Here is a 19094-nt window from a genome sequence, read left to right on the forward strand (position 1 = left end):
AGACTTTACTTTTCTCTACACTGAATTTCATTTTGTTAGATAGGTCCAGGGTTCAAGTCTATCTAGATCCATCTGGATCTTGAGCCTATCTTCTGCGATGTTGGCTATTCCTGCCAGTTTAGTGTCATCTGTAAATGTGATGAGTTCCCCATCTATCCCTCATCCAAATCCTTCATGAAGATGTTGAAGAGTACTGGGCCTAAAATGGAACATTGGGATTCCCCACTGCTTGTTTCCCTCCATGTAGATGTAGTTCAGTTGAGGACCACAGGCTGAGTCCATCTGGTGCTGATGCTGTCTATCCCACATATTTTTACCTTACCAAGAAGTAGATGGTGGTTTACTTTGTCAAAGCCTTTTAAAATCCAAGTATATTCCATGCACTGCATTTCTCTTGTCCGCTAATTTAGTAACTTTTGTCAAGAAATGAAATAACATTTATTTATTATCTGTTTTTGGATTCTTCTTAACTCCTGGTAAGTCATTCATATCTATACTGAATAACAAGGGTTCAAATATGCATCTTTCCTCTCCCCCTTGGTAAGCATAGATCCTTCTTCTCATGGCTCCATTGAGCCCAAACCTCCCTCTCAAACAAGGGCTTGGATCAGGGCAACAGTCTGAGCTCCATTTTGAGGGCAATCCATTGTCTCCTTGTTTCTCTGTTTATTGAGTCAAATGCTGCACTAACATCTAGAAAGCATGCAAACCTTGTTTTTCCTTACTAACATAGATTAGATATTTCAAGACAAATTTGTTGCCAATATTAGATTATTAACTTATGTGTTATTTCTAATACAATCTATATAGCATTTGTCAGAGTTTTGGCAGTATGACTAGTAGTATGTGATAAACCCAGGAACAATAACACAGCACACAGAGCCTTAAGACAATTAACAGTGGTTTATCTACAAACGATATACAGACATATACAAGCAGGAGATAAATTCCCTTTCCATTCACTACAGACACAAGGAGAGAACTGAATACAGGCTGAGAGAGAGAAAAACACGCTCTAATGACCACCTATATATAGACTCCTCTTAAAACAGTAAATGACTTGTGTGGACCCCACCAGAGTCTTAAAGAGGAGATACCACAGCTGCAATGAATCAGCCTCATTGCATCAGCCACATTGCATTAGCTTACTGATTACAGCTTACAACTTTACATCAGCTGGTAGCTATTAAATCCTCAGTAACTTGACACATTTAACTCTACCTAAAAACTTCTGCTTCTTCTGCAAGGAATGCATTTTTCTCAAGTTTAACTAAGAGGATCATCGCATAAATTTCAGCCTCAATATCTGCTATTCCATTTGGCCTATAATTGCTAGACTCATTTTTATTCCACATTTTAGATAGATAAAATGCTACTATTGCCAACTTCAATCCGACTGGATAGGAAAGGCATTATTGTATATGTGAAAATGAAAATGCCAATAGAGACCCCAACAATCAGGGAAATTTTTTGATCAGTTAAATAGTTGGTAGAATGTCTTCTCCAGGGAATGTATTACTTGCACTTCAGGCCTTTTATGATTAATCTCAACATGAACATAATGTGGTAAAATATTGACATTTTTGCTAATATGGAGAAAAGCAGCTCTTGGATTCCATGGAGAAGACATGATTGCATCTATTGCTCACCCACCACCACCCACCCCTCACTTTACCAGATGGAGAAAAACACACACAAACCTGTGGGACTTTGTAGGTGCCTCCTAATGTTGACATCTGGATGGAGATGCTCCTTCTAGCTCCATCAAGGAGAGCCAGAAGGTTCTCCTTCCTTCCACAGCCGTAGTTGGGGACATTGGCTTCTCCAGTGGAGAGAATGTCCAGCAGGGCATCTGAAGTGCGGAAAGTGCTCATATAGTTGTCATGGATGTTGTAGCCCAGTGTGAGATTGTGCAGGAGCTGGGAATTCTTGTTGACCGTTTGTATGTTGAGAATGAATAATAGGCCATATTCAAAACCGTAAACATCCCTATTGTAAAAAAAAAGTGATTATAATCAACAGCAACAACAAATACTTTAAAAAATATATATAATCCTCCAGAAGCCTACTGAGCTGTAAGCCAACATTGATCCAAAACTAATGATCAGTTATATAAATATGGAATTTGGCTGCCGTATGGCAACTACAACTGGTTCCACTAGTTGTAGAGGAAAATAATCTGCAGCCCTTTCAGCTTTTCTTGAGACCCATTTTTGGATTTGAGTCTCTTTCACAAAATCAGACAAAAGAGAGAAGCCATGGAAATCAAAATCATTCAGGAAATTAGACATATCCCCAAATATAGGAATAAATGAAAAATTAAAAACAGAAAAGAAAGAGAGTGTTAGAATGAATGGAGTGCAATTCCATTACCCTGAATGACTTACAGATCATGGGAAATCAATTGAACAGAAGGAGCCACATTGAAAAGCAACTTTATATGCAATCTTTCCTCTCCACTGATGACTAAACTGATGAGATGGTCTCCTGGTCTATAAAAGCTCCATGGATTGTTTCTATCCTGGTTCTCCGAACTCAGCGGGCATTTCATTCTCAGTTTCCCAGAGATTGAATTGGACACCAGCAGCATCAGAAGCTGAAGCAGGAGGTCCATAATTCATGGCATGAATCAATGAATCCTTTCTTTTTCTAAAGAATAATTTGAAGAATTCAAAGGACTCTCACAAGGTGGAATATGATCCACTTGCTTTTCTGATTGAAATACAGAGAAACACTCAGCTTCACCTGGAAAGGAGAGAGACATACATTCAAGAGCACAGACCCTGCCTGTCTTCAAACTCCATATTTCTCTGCCCAAAGTCTCCCCTGGAGGATTCGGCCAAAGAGCAGAGCTGAAACTTTTATCATAATTCTCCCTCTCAGGAGGGATCCCTGGAGAATTCAACCAGTTCTTGGACTCAAAGGTTGTTGGGAAATTCTCTGGAGGGAAATGAAAGGGAAATAATCCCCATGTGATTCATAATAACAGGGGCAGAGATGGAATTCAACCAGTCACCAAAAAATTGAGAGGTTTGGGATCTCCATGCTTGAAACTGGCCCCAGAGGGAATACACGGCACCTATGGCTGAAGAAAAAATAAATCTGAGATTTGTTTACATACAGATAAAACTCCGGGGGCCAATTAATGCCATAGTATGTCACAGATCTGAAATAGCTGCCAGCTGAGTTGGAACCAAAATTTACTTTGTTTTGAAAGTTAATGCTCAAAGGCATCACACAAAAAGGCTGATGCAATAGTGTGGCCAGTTTCTAAGAACAAAATCAACTTTATTGAAAAAGTAGTTACCAGAACTTTGCAGAGTTTAAAAAAATCACATCCAAACATAAACAGGGAGAGGGAGATGTTAGAGAAAGCCAAGTGAAAAGAGATGGAGAAATCAAGGCTGGCTCTCACCCCATTGAAGGAGGGGAGGGGAGGGGAGCTCAGGACCCTCATGTTGCAAATGGAAAGCTGATCTGCAAAATTCAACTTCCATCTTCAGAGACCTGGGAATTCAGAAGTGTGTGTGTGTGTGTGTGTGTGTGTGTGTGTGTGTGTGAGAGAGAGAGAGAGAGAGAGAGAGAGAGAGAGAGAGAGAGAGAGAGAGAGAGAGAGAGAGATGAGTGTAAAGAGATGATGAAATCAAGGCTGCCTCACTCCATGTGAGGAAAGAATGCAGAAGCCCATATCCCATGTTCCCCTGACACCCTTTCCCATGCAGAGGCCAGGCAAGGGGGCTCTTGCAGGGATGCCAGACAGGACTCTGCTCGGCTGAGTGGGGAGCTCCTCTTGGGAGGAGGAAACTGGGGAGCCTTGTGTTGGGGAAGGGAAGCAAATCTGCAAAATCCCCCTCCAGGTTCTATCTTCTGAGTCCTGGGAAGGTGGCAGAACATATCCCATGTTGCACTGCCACCCCTTTCCATGCCTGGGGCACTCAGGGGAAAGCAAAGCCCACTCCCACCAGGTCACATAGCTGGCAAGCCACTCCCACAAAGGAGGCCACACCCACAGAGCAGGTTCCAAAAAATTTCGAAACCCACCATTGCTGTGGTTACAGCAAAAGTGACTCAATTCTCCACAGCAGCACTGGGGATGCATGGGAAATACGTGATGAATCCACCATAGCTATTTTACACAACTGATGTAGGAAACCCTTTTGCATTACTACTTCTTTGCCTTTTAGTATTTAATGACTTTGGGCCTCACAGTTTAAGGACTGATGGTATCATTAGGCCATGTGTAACTAACAGATTGGATGCCAAATTGTGATTTTAATATAGAGTTTATCTGTGGTTTATTATTTCATTCTAGAATTTTTAACTGGATATTCCTTGAGTGTTTTTATTTGTTCTGGTCTTTGATTGTAATAAACTTGATTTGATTTGATGCAAATCCATTTACCAAGAAGGGGAGCTAAAAAGACATATGATAGACTTGACTGTTCCCCATGTAGTGAATACTTTCCTCAGATAAAGGAACAATTTGTGTGTCTTCAAGGAATTCACCATCACACTGAGGTTGAAGCTATCACATTTTTTAAAAATAGGACCAGTAATTAATTAATTAGTGGACAGGGACCTTCTACTTGTGGATTCTTGGCTGTTGAGACTCTATCAGTTGTGAATAAGGAATGAGAACAGCCTGCCTCAATCTGGTGGCCTCCAGATGTTAATTCATGCATCCTTCATGATTCATGCTTGGCAACCAATAAGGCCACCTTCCTCCGAGAAGGGGGACCCAGGTGTGTTTGCCAACACTGGTGCGGCTCCATTTGTAGACCAGAGACCGAACCTTTGATGTTGTGTCTGTTTCTGCTGCAGCCCTGGGAGACCTAAAATAAAAGGGGACCTCAACATTGTGACCAGATCCTTGGACTTTCACTTGGACCGGTAGCTCCCAGTCATTGTCCAGGCCCCTCTCCTCTTTAAGGGCACCTCAGTTATCTGGATCCTGATGGAGAGAGCACAGAAATGGCCTCTCTGCCTTTTGATCTCCAACCTTGGAAGGGGAAATTTGTGGGCCTGATTCCTCAAGGAAATCCTGCTGTTCCTTGCAGCTTCTGAACAGTTACTTAAAGATGTCAACTGGGCTTTGGCTATTATAACTATGGGTGTCCTTTACGGAAATTGCTGCATGAAATTTTATATCTTGCATATATGAAGAATTTCTGAAGTGTGTGTGTGTGTGTCTGTCTGTCTGTCTGTCTGTGTCTTGTGGCACAATAGTCTTTTTTCTATACTTATCTTTCTTTCTTCTTTCTACTCCAGTTTAATTCAAGAAATTAAAAAAATAATTAATAAATTTCAGTTGCCAAAGATGACAAACACTGGATTAAAAGTATAGGAACCCCACAATTTGGTTCCTTTGGGTTGATATCCTCATGGTTTACATCCACATGTCTTGCCTGAATCCAGGCTGCAAATCATACAAGAGTGGATGGCCTCCAGTAGCCTCTTTATCCGTTCCATCATCCAGCAGGTGCATCAACAACAGTTCCAAGAAGGCCCAGGGCTGGATGGGCCATAGGTCAGAAGCATCCACGATGATGCAATCAAAGCTCTGCTGGGAATTCTGGGAGTTGAAGTTGAACCTATCTGAAATGACCAAGCTGAGGAAAGCCACCCCAGGGACAGATTAAGAGACCTCCTGGATCCTTTCATGGAGATTGACTCAGTGTTTGCACCCAGGAGCTGTTTCCCCTCTCCCACTTCCTGCCTCCTTCCTCAGTTCCAGGAAAGAGGAAGAATCCCCTGCAATGAGTCATCCTGATTGGCAGCCTCCCACTTGTGTGTCTTTTCCTCCCTTTGCTGCTCTGGAGAAGCCACTCAGAAGAAACCTCCAACCCTCCACAAAAGGCCAACAAGGAAGTGGGATCAATCAAATATTTGCTTAACGACCACGCTCATTTGCTTAACAACCGTGGCAAACAGGTTGTAAAATGAGGCAGAACTTACTTAATAACTGCCTTGCTTAGAAACAGAAATTGTGGGCATAAGTGGAGGACTACCTTGATTGTCTAATAGTCCATTGGAATTTGTCTCCATGGACGTTCAGGATCTTGTAAGCAGAACTTTCCCTTTCTTCTCCCTTCTGCTCGCTTCCTGGGAGCCGGGAGCAAAGTCCTTCTGAAGGGCTTATTTCCGGGGCTTCTGGGGCTGGAAACAGCCTGAGATTACTGAGGGGAACCCCCCAGATCAGGCCTTCAAGGTTTGCACTGCTGGGCTTCCCACCTTGAGAGAAAGAGAGAGGCCCTCTTTCTTTCCTCTGATGGAGTTTGAGACACAGCCGATCTTCTGCTTGCAACTATTCACCTGGTGCAGCTACAAGGAGCCCAATCTCATCAGGATGCAGTCTAACTCTCCTGTGGGGTTTCTCCACCCACATCTTCTGGGCTCCAGTCTCAACCTGGCCCATGCATTGGGGAAAAGAACCGGCTGTTTACAGTGTCCTTATCACCCAATAAGAGAATGGAGACAGGATGGTGGATTTTATGGAGAAGCTTCTTTAACAGGACAGGAATAATTATGGGAAGGTGAGTTAACTAGGTCTCATTGGATGGGAACAATTAAGCAAGAGGCCTTGGAGGCCCCCACCTTCTCTGGCTTGGTGGGATGGTCAATGATTCTCCTGGAGATTGTCAAACAACATAGTTGGAGCTTGGCTCCCACATTTTACCATTTTTCCTTTCATTCTTTCAAGCATACACTTTTAGCTGCTGTCAGTATGAATACTTGATCAAATGATTTCTTCAAAGGTGTCAAATTCATTAGCAGTTGCTGAACAACACATTTCTCTGAATGATTTTCACAGAGTTCTCTTTAGCAAGATTTATTGAGATGAAAAGGAAGGGAGATACAAGAATTCCAGTCTTTCAACAATTTCCCATTTGGGAACATGTAGATATGATTTTTTTTAATTTCTGAATACTATCTAAGTGGAAATAATATGTTCTTTCAAATGAAAGGACATTTTACAATCCCTTTAAATATCATGGTATTATGTCTCATGTTTTTACATTTGTTCTGGCTGTGAGGTGCTCCTTTGTGTTCAAGTCTGGCCTCAGAATGATAATGTAGCACTTGGGAATGAAGATGCAGCCCAGCAGACCAGCACTGGAGGCCAGGATGGAGAAGACCTGAACAGCCACCATGTATTTCCCTTTGGTGCTCAGGTAGGTGGGAACAAAAGTCACCCAGACACTGCAGAAGACCAGCATGCTGAAGGTGATCAGCTTGGCTTCGTTGAAGGCCCCAGGCAGATTCCTGGCCAGGAAAGCCACCGTGAAGCAGATGACAGCCAGGAAGCCCATGTAGCTGAGGGTGACGTAGAACATGACAACGGCCCCTTCATTGCATTGCAGGATGATCTCTCCAGGCTGGGAGTGGAGGTCAGAGTCAGGGAAGGGGGGAGAAACTCCCAGCCAGATGGAGCAAATGATAATTTGGACAGCAGAAGAAGAAAGGATGATGGAATTGGCCAAGCTCTTTCCCAACCATCTCTTCACTCGGTTTCCTGGTTTTGTGGCTAGGAAAGCCAGCACCACCATGATGGTTTTGGCCAAGAGAGAAGAAACAGCAACTGAGAAGATGATGCTGAAAACCGTTTGTCGGAGAAGGCAGGTGGCTTTCCTTGGTTGACCAATGAAGAGAGAAGAGGACAAGAAACAAAGCAGGACGGAGACCAGGAGGATGTAGGAGAGGTCCCGGTTGTTGGCTTTAACAATGGGAGTTTCTCTGTATTTAATGAAGATGATTAAAACAAGACCTGTGGTTAGGAACAAGAGTACAGCAAAAGACATTAGGACGATGCTCAGATGTTCTTCATAAGACAGGTAGGTTATAACTTTGGGGATACATTGGACTCTGTCCAAATTTGGATATTTATCATCTGGACACTTGGTGCATTTTCCTGCATCTGAGGAGAAAAAAAATATTTCATTAACATTCTGATTAGAATTAGAATTATGAACTGATTATAATAGAATAGAGCTGGAAGGGTCCTTGGAGGTCTTTTCGTCCAGCCCCCTGCTCAAGCAGGAGAACCTATACCACCTCAGACAAGTGGATGTCCAGTCTCTTCTTAAAAACCTCCAGTGATGGAGCATCCATGATTTCTGAAGGGAAGCTCTTCCACTGGTTCCTTGTCTTCACTGTTAGGAAATTTCTCCTTCTCCCCTTCTGTCCTTTGACTGTTCTCCAAAAATACCTTCTTTGGGTAATAGCTGATAACTGGGACATTTTTCAAGATGGATTGCTTAATCATTCCATGGGAAAAAATGAAAATACAATCTTCCAAAAATTATATGTTTAAAGTATATGGAATTGGTGGAAGTCATAGGAACTAAAGCACTTACTGTGTAATAGGGAGCTTTCATAGAAATCTACATTACTAGAGGAAAATAATGAATCTGATAATCTTCCTAGGAGGAAGTCCTAAATCCTTTCAGATGGCATTTCTTTATATGCTGGTCCCAGAAGATTCCTATCCTGTGTAATCTCGTTGGCCGGTAAAGAAAGGTAAACCTACAAATAATCTGAAATGGCTACTGGGAGCAGCATATATAATATAGGTGTTATGAGGCACCCCCATAACTGTCCACACCACCTTATTTTGGGCCAGCAACATCTTCTCAGAGTTCCTCAAGGGGAGGCCCATAGTCCTTCCAGGTGGTGGACCTAAGAGATTTCCTCAAGTTTCAAAGTTGTTCTTACGGAGGTCAATGTGTCAAGAAGAGAGGTTTACTCTGGCAGTAGTACAGCTTGCCCAATCTTCCAACACACTTTGGCAATAAGTATAATAGTTAATGTAATTGGAAGATGATAAATTATATTTCTAAAATGTGTCATTTAATGAAGAGTTTTGTTTCAATTGAGTTGGGGCCCAGCAAAGAGGTACAATCTTGTGTACATTTAAATAATCCTAATTTGAGGAAGATTAATTCTTTAAATAATCCATGAGGAGAATCTCGGACTGTATTTTGGCAAAGTCTTTATATTCTAAGGATGAGCAGATGAAGCGATTTCTTTCCCTGCTGTCTAGATTTACTGATAAGTCCAAGCACCGAACTAGTTCCATATCAATCAAGATTGTGCAGTTTGGTTATTTTTATTATTTCTACATTTTCACATCTTTGTTGTTAGGTTCCTTGCGATTGGATCACAACTGTGTATCTAGGACACTTTTTGTTGTGTTTGAACCACAATTAATTTTGTTTTTTGTTGGGCTTGTGGTTGTTCATATTTCACTATTTAACAAAAAGAAAAAGAGAGAGAGAGATAACAACAAGTGGAAGGCCCAGTACCAAGGATACCAAGGAATTAGAACTAGGTTAAAATGAATATTAGTGTTTCACCTTTAGTCCATAACTTGGACAATTACAGCAATGGAGAAAAACATTTTACCTCCAACAACTGTCTATTTAATTCACCCCTCTCCTCTCACGATACCATTTTGCTTGGTTTTATGGTAAGAACTTTGTTTTCTTTTGTTTCTCTAAATCCCTCCCTCCATGATCCTTCAAGAAGATCTTTCTGCTTGTGGTTGTTGATGACCTTAATGCAAATTGATTGCTTGATATGGCTTATTTTGCAGCAATTTTGGGGACAACATCTGCTTCAGATGAGGAAAAACAATGGAGCTAAAGAATTCCTACTGTTTCAAAGTTCCTGGAAAGATAAACAGGGAAGGACAAACTCGCAAGCAGAAGAATGATTTTCCTTGTCAAAGGTAAAGCTTGCCCAATCTGCCACAACTTCTACCTCTTCCTAGCCTCTCCTTCAAGATCTTTTGGCTATTCTTCTCTTTAGGTAAGGGGGAAAAAACAACTTCAACGTGTACTTTCATGAAAAGGTTCTGGAGGGATCTGCTTCCACAAAGCCTCCCATTTTCCTCAGTGTCACCCGCCTTCCTGAGTGGAGAAGGTCCCCTCCGGACAAGGAACGCAGTCATAGCAGCAAACTGGCTCTCCTTCTCGAGTCCTCTTGGCAAATCCAGGATGACAACTTTCCACACATTTGGATTGAGGCCGAGACTGAGCAGAAGGGATGGCAAAGAAAGTGGGTTAGGGCTAAGAATCCGTGGGAAATGGAGCCAAGCAGCCTCTGGTCTTCACTTAGATAAATATAAATGTCTGATTTGTGACCACAGTTGAGCCCAAATTTTATGTTGCTAAGTGAGAGATTTGGCAAGTGAGTTTTGTCCCTTTTTACAACCTTTCTTGCCACAGTTGTTAAGTGAATCACTGCTGTTATTAAGTTAGTAGCACAGTTACTAAGTGAATCTGGCTTCCCCGCTGACTTTGCTTGTCAGAAGGTCGCATAAGGGAATCACATGAACACACACAGACACAGACACTGCAAGAGTCATAAATATGAGTCAGCTAAGAAGTGTCTGAATTTTGATCACATGACCTTGGGAGTGCTGTAACGGTCATAAGTGTGAAAAAGAGTTATTGGGTGCTGTTGTAACTTTGAGCGATCACTAAATGAACTTTAGTAAGTGGAAGACTGCCTGTAGTTCCAAATGTTCTGAGAGATGCAGATCCTTCACCTGGTTCCTGCCACTGGCCTCTGGCGTCTCCCATGGCAGGCAAGGACTTTGCTGCTTCATGAAGTCCAGAGCGATGGCATTGGGGAAAAACCTCCTCTTCACCCAGAGCGAATGAGCGAGTGGCCAACCCAGTGTTATATAATATCAGTATCACTTAACAACGCTCCTGCTTAGCAACCAAAATGTTGGCTCAGAAACTCTGGCATTTGAAGCATGCAACTCTTAAAGCTGTCAAGTTACAAGACCCTTGCACCCCTAACCCTTTAGGGGAAAAAACCCCCAGGGGTCTTCAAACCTGACAGCTTTAACACTTGTGGACTTCAACTCCCAGAATTCCTCCTCCAGTCATGTTGCAGCGACGTCATCTGCGTGGATCTGCTCCATCTTTGCTTTCTTCATTGTGGGCAGGGCTTCTGCTGAAGATGCCGACGAGTACGAGTTGCCACCAGAATAACTGCTGCTACCTCCTCCTCCTCCTCCTCCAACAGAATCACCAGATTTGCTCCTGAGCTCAGCGCTGGGTTACCCCTGCCCCCTCCCCCTCCTCCGTGCTTTTGAGGAGCCATGAGGCTTTTTTTCCCCTGCTCCTCCCCCCCCTGCGTTCCTACTGGCTCCTGCAGCCTCGTGGCTCCTCAAAAGCACGGCGGAGGAGGAGGAGGGGGCAGGGGTAACCCAGCGCTGACTGAGCTCAGCTGCTCCGAGCGGATGGGAGGTGCCGCTGCCACGCGCGGAGATGCCGGCTGGAGCTTTGGCGGCTTCATCTCAGCCGCAGCGCCGGGCGGCAAATCCGGCAGTGCTGCCTGTTAGAGGAGGAGGAGGAGGTGGTGGCAGCAGTTCTTCCGGTGGCGGCGGGGGCTTTGGGGCTTCACAACTAGCCTCAGTCGCCCCGTGCTCCTCAAAGCAAGTCTGGGGAAGTCCTTTGCGGGCGGCCCGTTCTAGCTGCCTGCAAAGCACCTCCCCAGCTCCCGAAAGGGAGTGCGCGATCCGAGCCACAGTATACTAAATAATGATAAGAGGCAAAGAGCCTCATTTATTTTGGCCAGGAGCCGCATGCGGCTCGCGAGCCGCGTGTTCGCCACCCCTGGTTTTGTTACTTCAGTTTTCTGGGTCAGGACACTATACGAGACATTATACATACAATACATTGTTTTTAAGCTACCATAGCTTATATACTGAAAGTATATAAATTTGCATATAAATTTGGAGAAGCGGAATTCTAATTCCAAATCTTACTTCCCACTGGACCTTAAGCCAAACTTGAATATTGGACATGGCTGAATTGCTTGGAACATTGTTCCATATTATAGCTTCTAATGGACACTTTGTTGAGTCCTACTGAAACGTCCTAAGCAGTCTCAGAAAACTGTCATTCCTCACATTCAGTTCTGAGTAAAGGTCATCCAGCATAGTGATTGGACTTGGACAACTGGAAATGATTCCTAAAGCATTAGAAAACAGTGAAAAGGTGTCAATATTTCACCCACTGTGTTGAGCAACTTTAGTCGCGGAATATCATCTTGGTTGACAATCACTCTCTGTCTTTCAAATCTCCCCAGGATCTCTTTGGTGTAATCCATCCAGCGGTGAACCACCCAACTCTCGATGGTCAGATCTGCTGCTACATCTCCATTTTGGTCCAAGTACAGTTTCCAGGGGGAAAAATTGCAAAACACGTCCTTTGCCAGAAAGGTATGAATCTAAAATGGAAACATCCGGAAATTTTAAAAGCAGAAAACTTGGTTTCTTCTTCCACGCGTTCTTTTCATATTTGAATCTTTCTTCTATAGTTGTCTAATTTACAAGCAACTCTTGGGAAAACAAGGGTTACCACTATCTTCAAAAGTGAAAAACAAATATTCAGCAAAAATTTCTTAATTATATATTGATAAAAAATAATTGAGAAAATATTTTCCAGAATAGTCATAAAACAACCAAACAAACAAACCACTAAAGAAATTATTCATAAATTCCTTGGCAAAAAAACAGGATGACTGCTAGTAAGCATGTTTAGAAGAAAGTTGTGAGACTAAATTTCATCCAGGTAAACAAACCGGAAACATGACCAAAGAAGTTAATTCTAATTTTTGTAAGTACATTAACAGAATATTAAAAGTCTGAAAGCACAAATTCTTTCTCTGTCTGTTAAGCAGCTGAGGGCTTCCCCTTCCCTCTCAGCATCTCTTCCCCCATCCCCAAGGTCATTCCACTTATCCTTACACTTGGTTACTAGATTATGGGAATGCTTCAAGTCTGGGGGCATAGTTTTGACATTGATGGCCCCTTTGGCCCCTTTTTCAAGCCAGCAGTCCTCTCTGTCCAAAATGTGGACTTTGCTGTCTTCAAAAGAGTGGCCATTGTCTTTTAAATGCAGACGGACTTCTGAATCTTGTCCTGATGGGTTTGTTCTCCTATGTTGTGCCATGCATTTATGAAGTGGTTGTTTTGTTTCTCCAATGTACATGTGCTCACTGCATTGTATTGCATATACCATGTTGCTCAATTTTTGTCTGGATGGATGACTATGCATCTGAACACAGATGACTACAAAGCCAAGGTGAACAGTCTTCTGAAGGACACTGCCACAAACCAGACTGTGAAGAGAGATCCCACCAGCAACTACAAGAAAAAAGTCATTTCTTCCAACAAGTACTTGTGAAAAAGCAACTTTGGGACATTAACTTCTTCATACCTTCATGATTAGGAAGGTATTTAAGTGAATGCTGGATGGTGAGATAAGACCGTCTTAAAAACTATTCAAATAATTTTCAATGTTCCTCATAGAACTAAGGAGATATGAACAACAATTACCCCTTGATCATCTATCATTCAATATATTATTTAATAGATTGAATGGGTAAATCATGGTTTTATGTTGCAAGAGATGCATCAACTCTTAAACAAAGCTGCTTAGATCATTTTCAGAAAATTCCCCTCTTCCAGAAAGAAAATATTTACGATTTCTGAATAGCGAGAGATGCACAAATGAAATCCAGTACAAAAATATCTGATGTTTAACAATTTGGACTTGACAAACTATGTTATCTTATCTAAGGACAGATGGATGAGAGCTATACCGTAGGTTTATTGTTAAGGTTTCATTGGCACTTTTTATGATATAATTATACATCTCTACTGGTCATTCATAATAAATTGGTGATTAAAATTGGATGATAATGATTTATTAGATAATTATATAATTAACTGGATGATAATTTCATTAATGATGAACTGGAAGAAGGATGGGAGATAAAACGTGACAAGAATATTTATGAAAAATCCTTGGTATAAATGTTTAAATGTTTGTTAGAAATGTAATTAAAAGAAAGATACATTTTATCATATGTGGATGACTTGTGACAAGGCAAAGAAATATGGGGATCAGATTATATGATTCAATCCTGAAGATTCTTAAAATACAATGGAATCCCTAAGTTTTTCCTTTAGGACTATTGGATAAGGAATTGGGGGGAAATGGAACTCTGTTATCATATATGCTGACTGCAGGGAGAATTTTATGCACTCAAAAATGGAACGAGGTGTCAATTCCCACAATGGAAGAATGGATGGAGAAACTGATGAAATTGGCAGAGATGGCAAAGTGAACAACATTGATTAAGTAAGAGAATGTAAGTAGCGTTGTTTATGCTTGGAAACCGTTTCTGGACTTTCTGATTGAAAGAGATGAAAATACTATTCTGACTTGGGTTTTGGTGACTAAGTAGGTAGCTGTTATAGAACTGTCTAGAATTTATTATGTTTCTACAAGAAATAAATTGACATTATAATCTTACGTAATTTACTGCCTCAAAAAAAGTTGGAAGTCTCTGCTTTTCTGTTCCTTCTTCTTTTCCACACTCTATTCTCTCCCCCCTTTCCTAATTGTTCTTATTTCTCTATTTTACATCGAGAAAATAATAATAAAAGTTATTTAAAAGAGAGTATATATGAAAATGAAATGGAAAAAAGGCAAATGCAGCCATAAGAATCCCAGGAAGTGAACGTTCGGATGTGGGGAGAGCCCAACTCAAGGACCAGGTCCCCTTGCAGGCACCACACTTGGAGGAGAATTTGCACAAAATGTGGGTCAGGTTTAGGGAAGGGTAAAGAAGCCAAGGGAGAGGTCAAAGGAGCCACCTTGAGGAAAAAGTAAGAGCTGGAAATCTGGATCTGCTTTTCCAACTAAGGCAATCTCAAAATTGGCGAAAAGATGATCTTCTAGGAACTGAAAAAGTTACACACAAACTTAAGATCTGCTCACAAATATTCCAGAGTGTCAGACATGGGAAAATGGACTTGGTTACAAGAAAGGAGATTCTCTGGCTGAATGACAAGAAAAACATCCTACAAGATGGAGCAGTTTTAGAGCTGAACTAGTGAATGAACTTTCAGTCTCCTCTTCTGATTGTCTTCATGAAAAGATTGAGCAGCCATCAATCAGAGAAGCTTTGACTAAGATCCCTGCAGGGAATCTGTTGGCTAGATGGTCACAGGGTCTCCCATGTCTTCAAGTATGAAGGCAAAGTTCAGCAATGCTAATCGCAAACCAAAGTATACAGAAATGTATTTCAAACTGCACACAACCCATTTTAAAGTTAGCAGTGGTCAATGTCTAAATCAGGGGTGGGTTCCTCCCGGTCCGCAAGAAGTAATAGTGAAAATCTGGCATACCGGACCAGACCGGTAGTAATGGTGGCCTGGACATGCCCCCCCCCCCCTCAACCTTCATCAGAAGCTGTTTTTTTAAAGCCCCTTTTCCCTGCCGGTTCAGGCAAGGGAAAAGAGATTTTAAAAACTAAGAGGGAGAGGGAGAGAGGGAGGGAGGGAGAAGAGAAGGGAGAAAGAAAGAGAAAGAAAAAGAAAGAAGGAAACTCACTTTTTACTCGGTAAATTCAGCAAAGGAGAAAAACAAATGCTGTCACTTTAAATCAGAACTGAGCATGCCTGGCTGTGGAATTCTGGGAGTTGAAGTCCACAAGTTTTAATGCTGCAAACTTTAAATGGAAAAGCTGCTCAAAAGGAAGTTTGCAAAGTGACATTCAGCAGTTTGTTTCTGGGTCAACTGAACAACAAACTGGACAAAAGGTAGGATTCTTATATGGTTCTATGTTTTTGAAGTTTTGAAGTTTTGGGCTTTGTGTTTCTAAAAGGGTTTGGATCATTCCCTGCTTGTGAAGCTAAACTTTCTATAGGCTCATTGTCTTATTATCTTTATCTGGCAGGAATGTGGAAGGAGCCTTTCTGGGAGTAATATTTTATTGGGGGGGAGGTGTTGGTTGCTTCCCTCAGAGGGAAAGAAAGAGAGGGGGGAGGGAGGGAGAGAGAAAGAGAAACAGCACAGCAATTTAGGGCTAGAAGGCTACTAAGAGGTCATCTAGTCCAACCCCCTGCTGCAACAGGAAATCTTACATTGTCTGGATTATTTTGGTACCTCTAACAGAGAGGAAAATTGCCAGAAAAGAGAAGGAGTTTACTAGGACAAGGCTGCCATGCAGAGGAAGGCAGAGATAGTGCCTTGACTTATGATTATAATTGAGCCCAAAAATTTGGGTGCTAAGCAAGAGCGTTGTTAAGTGAGCTTCACCACATTTTACCCAATCCATGACATCTACTGGTGAGTGACATGACCGCCAAACCCACCCAATCACATGACTGCCATGCCACGCCCACAAAATAGGCCATGCCCACAGAATAGGTAGCAATTACTTTTGAAACCCACCTCTGGTCCAAATATATCTGTCAGGATGCCCACTCTTTGGAACCTTATCCCTGAGTGAATACATTGGTCAAAACCTTTGCCTATTTGTACCACAAGGAGGTCCAGATGGTTCTTCTGCAGCTCCTTTGGATACTTCCGAAAGAGTTCCATGGATCCTGGCTTACCTCTACTAAGTTCGATGGATCCTGGCTTACCTCCCACGGCTGCAGCCTTGGAGCCCCCAGGCTCTCTTTGACCCCCTTCCTTCTCCTCCTCCATCTGGAGGAATATGCAGCCTCCAAGGCATGGGCCAGAATGTTCATAAAACTGGAATAATGTCTAGAATAAAAGATCAGCTTCCCATTCCTTTTCCATTGCGTCTCCAGTGGGGCTATTTGGGTGCATCTTCTCCGGCCTTTGACAGAAAAGACGGACTTTGAAAGAGAACAGCGAAAATAATGATCTTGAAACTGGGGTGTCACCAGGAAGTAGGGGTCAGAGGTATAATCTTTTGGCCTTTTTTTCTGCTGATAAGAAAATTTCCAAATACTATGGACGTATTTCAAAAATCTGTCCTTTCTCATTAACACATAACCCAAGACTGTCATGATCCAGACTTTTCCTTCAATGGGTCCTGGCAAATCTTGAAGTCTTAAATGGAAAAGAAGAATTCTGTCCGAAATAAAATCATGTTCTATGAAGTGAACAAAGACGTTGACTTGTCTCCACTTAGAGAGGGAATCCCTGAGGGCTGCTGCATGTCCAGTTGTTGAGAATCGTTGTGATATAACCACACAAATTCCATTGCTGACAAGCACAGGAGTGAAAGTCCTCATGAAATTCTCTCCCTTCTCTGTGTCTGAAGCAAAGAGGCCAATCAGGGTCCATCTGAAGTGGAGGAGCAGTTGGACAATTGCTGGGTACTGGAATCCTTCTTTGGGGAGCAACAGGTGGAAAAAAGGGAATTTGCTTTTATCACCCAGAGCCTCTGAAGCTATTTCAATCCTGAACTGAAAAAGCAGTGAAAAAAGCTGTGTTATATTGGGGGTCAGATCCAGTTCAAATTATTAGCTTTTAATAACTCCAACCTTGTTCTCATGAACATACTACAATAATTTATTGTTGATGAGCGATTAAGCCATATCAAAATGCATGACATGGAACATTAGTTAGTCTGAGATAAAAAACATAATGCAAGAAAAAATGAAATATAAAGAATAAGAATAAATATAATTCTGTACCACCCCTACCATTTACCACATATTCAAGTCTGATATGAACTGTTTTGCTCAAATAAGGAGCCATATTACATGTAATTTTTGAATTCTGACTGCACACTAAATATGTTATTTTTTATATGGATCCCAATGTGCAATCGAAGATATTGTTCTCTCTATTTCTTGGAAAATGGACATTCCAGTAATAGACATGTTAAATCCTAATATAAATTGTCAGTTGTACAATCCAAGATGTCTTTAATTGAAGTTTTGCTTGTTCTGATTGAATTTTGGTTTTGCTCAGTTTCTATAGCTTTAATTTTAGATCCATAATAATGTCCTGATTTTAAAGAATTGTTTTTTAATATAAATTCCTTGATCAGCCTGAAGGGCATCAGCTGAAGCTTTTTATCCACTCGCAAGATTCTTCTCACATGCTGTGATTGGGTTTGTTCTACTAGCGATACATTTTAAGTACCAAACCTCAGCGCCACATAAAGGTTTGGGAGTAGCTTTCGTATTATATGCTTTAATAAATGGAAAGAGAGGGGTTTTTTTTAGGTTAAGCATTTAATTCACTTGTGTCCTTTCTCTAAGTGGCTCCTTTGATGATGTGGAAGCAACATCCTGTTTCAGAGAAAACTTCCTCAGGTAAAGAAAGGTGCTACTTGCTCTATTGGGGACTGGAGGGGACTGAAGGGTAAAACATATGAAGAACGGTTCAGGAACTGGGTATGTCTACTTTAATGAAAAGAAGGACTAGGGGAGACATGATAGCAATCTTCCAATATATCAGGGGTTGCTACAAAGAAGAAGGAGTCAAACTATTCTCCAAAGCACCTGAGTGTAGGGCAAGAAGCAATGGGTGGAAACTAATCAAGGAGAGAAGCAACTTAGAATTGAGGAGAAATTTCCTGACAGTTAGAACAATTAATCAGTGGAACAACCTGCCTCCAGAAGTTGTGAATGCCCCAACACTGGAAGTCTTTAAGAAGATGTTGAATAGCCACTGGTCTCAAGTGATGTAGGGTTTCCTGTCTAGGCAGGGGGTTGGACTAGATGACCTCCAAGGTCCCTTCCAACTCTGTTATTTTATGCTGTTCGATTGGCTCACCACCAAATAGAGGTCTATGGCTATTATGTTGCTTTCCAAAAGATTGTTGAATTTAATTGGTCAATTGTTAAAGAATTATTATGTCAGTGGGAGCCACATCGTCTTAACAGCCTGCACAATCCAACATACAAGAATGATAATAGTATCATTTTATTAGTGTAAATCAGGATGTTCCAACATGTATTTAGCTCCTTAGACATGTGTATTTCAGGATCCTTCATTAGTGCAGATTAATCATTGCTATCTAGACTGAATAACAAAGGTTCAAATATGCATTCCTTCTATGCTACCTTTTGGTAAGTATCGATCCTTCTTCTTGTGGCTCCATTGAGTCCAAACCTCCCTCTCAAACAAGGGCTTGGATCATGCCAACAGGCTGAATTTTAAATTAAGGGCAATCAATTTCCTCAAAATTTTTCCATTTACTGATTGATACATGGTGTGGTTAAGAATTTGAAATCTTCTGTCAATATTAAATTAAATTATTAATATATGCATTATTTATTATACACATTTATA

General features: G+C 41.5%; 1 protein-coding gene across 2 annotated transcripts; it reads right to left on the reverse strand.

Moving 5' to 3' along the window:
* Window positions 1–1869: 1869 nt before the first annotated feature.
* Window positions 1870–15474, reverse strand: LOC309392825 (vomeronasal type-2 receptor 26-like). Of its 2 annotated transcripts, none has more exons than XM_081954300.1 (4): window positions 15423–15474; window positions 12034–12246; window positions 7017–7915; window positions 1870–1989 (listed from the first exon to the last, which is right to left on the reverse strand). In XM_081954300.1, exons 3-4 carry the CDS (start codon window positions 7797–7799, stop codon window positions 1972–1974), a joined length of 801 nt encoding a protein of 266 aa, XP_081810426.1. In that variant the 5' UTR covers window positions 7800–7915; window positions 12034–12246; window positions 15423–15474; the 3' UTR covers window positions 1870–1971. The 2 variants fall into 2 exon arrangements, with proteins under 2 accessions (XP_081810426.1, XP_081810425.1); XM_081954299.1 differs by having other exon boundaries at window positions 7017–10031.
* Window positions 15475–19094: the final 3620 nt, after the last annotated feature.

Source organism: Natrix helvetica (genome assembly GCF_964273705.1).
Source record: "Natrix helvetica genome assembly, chromosome: 5".
Lineage (NCBI taxonomy): Eukaryota > Metazoa > Chordata > Lepidosauria > Squamata > Natricidae > Natrix > Natrix helvetica.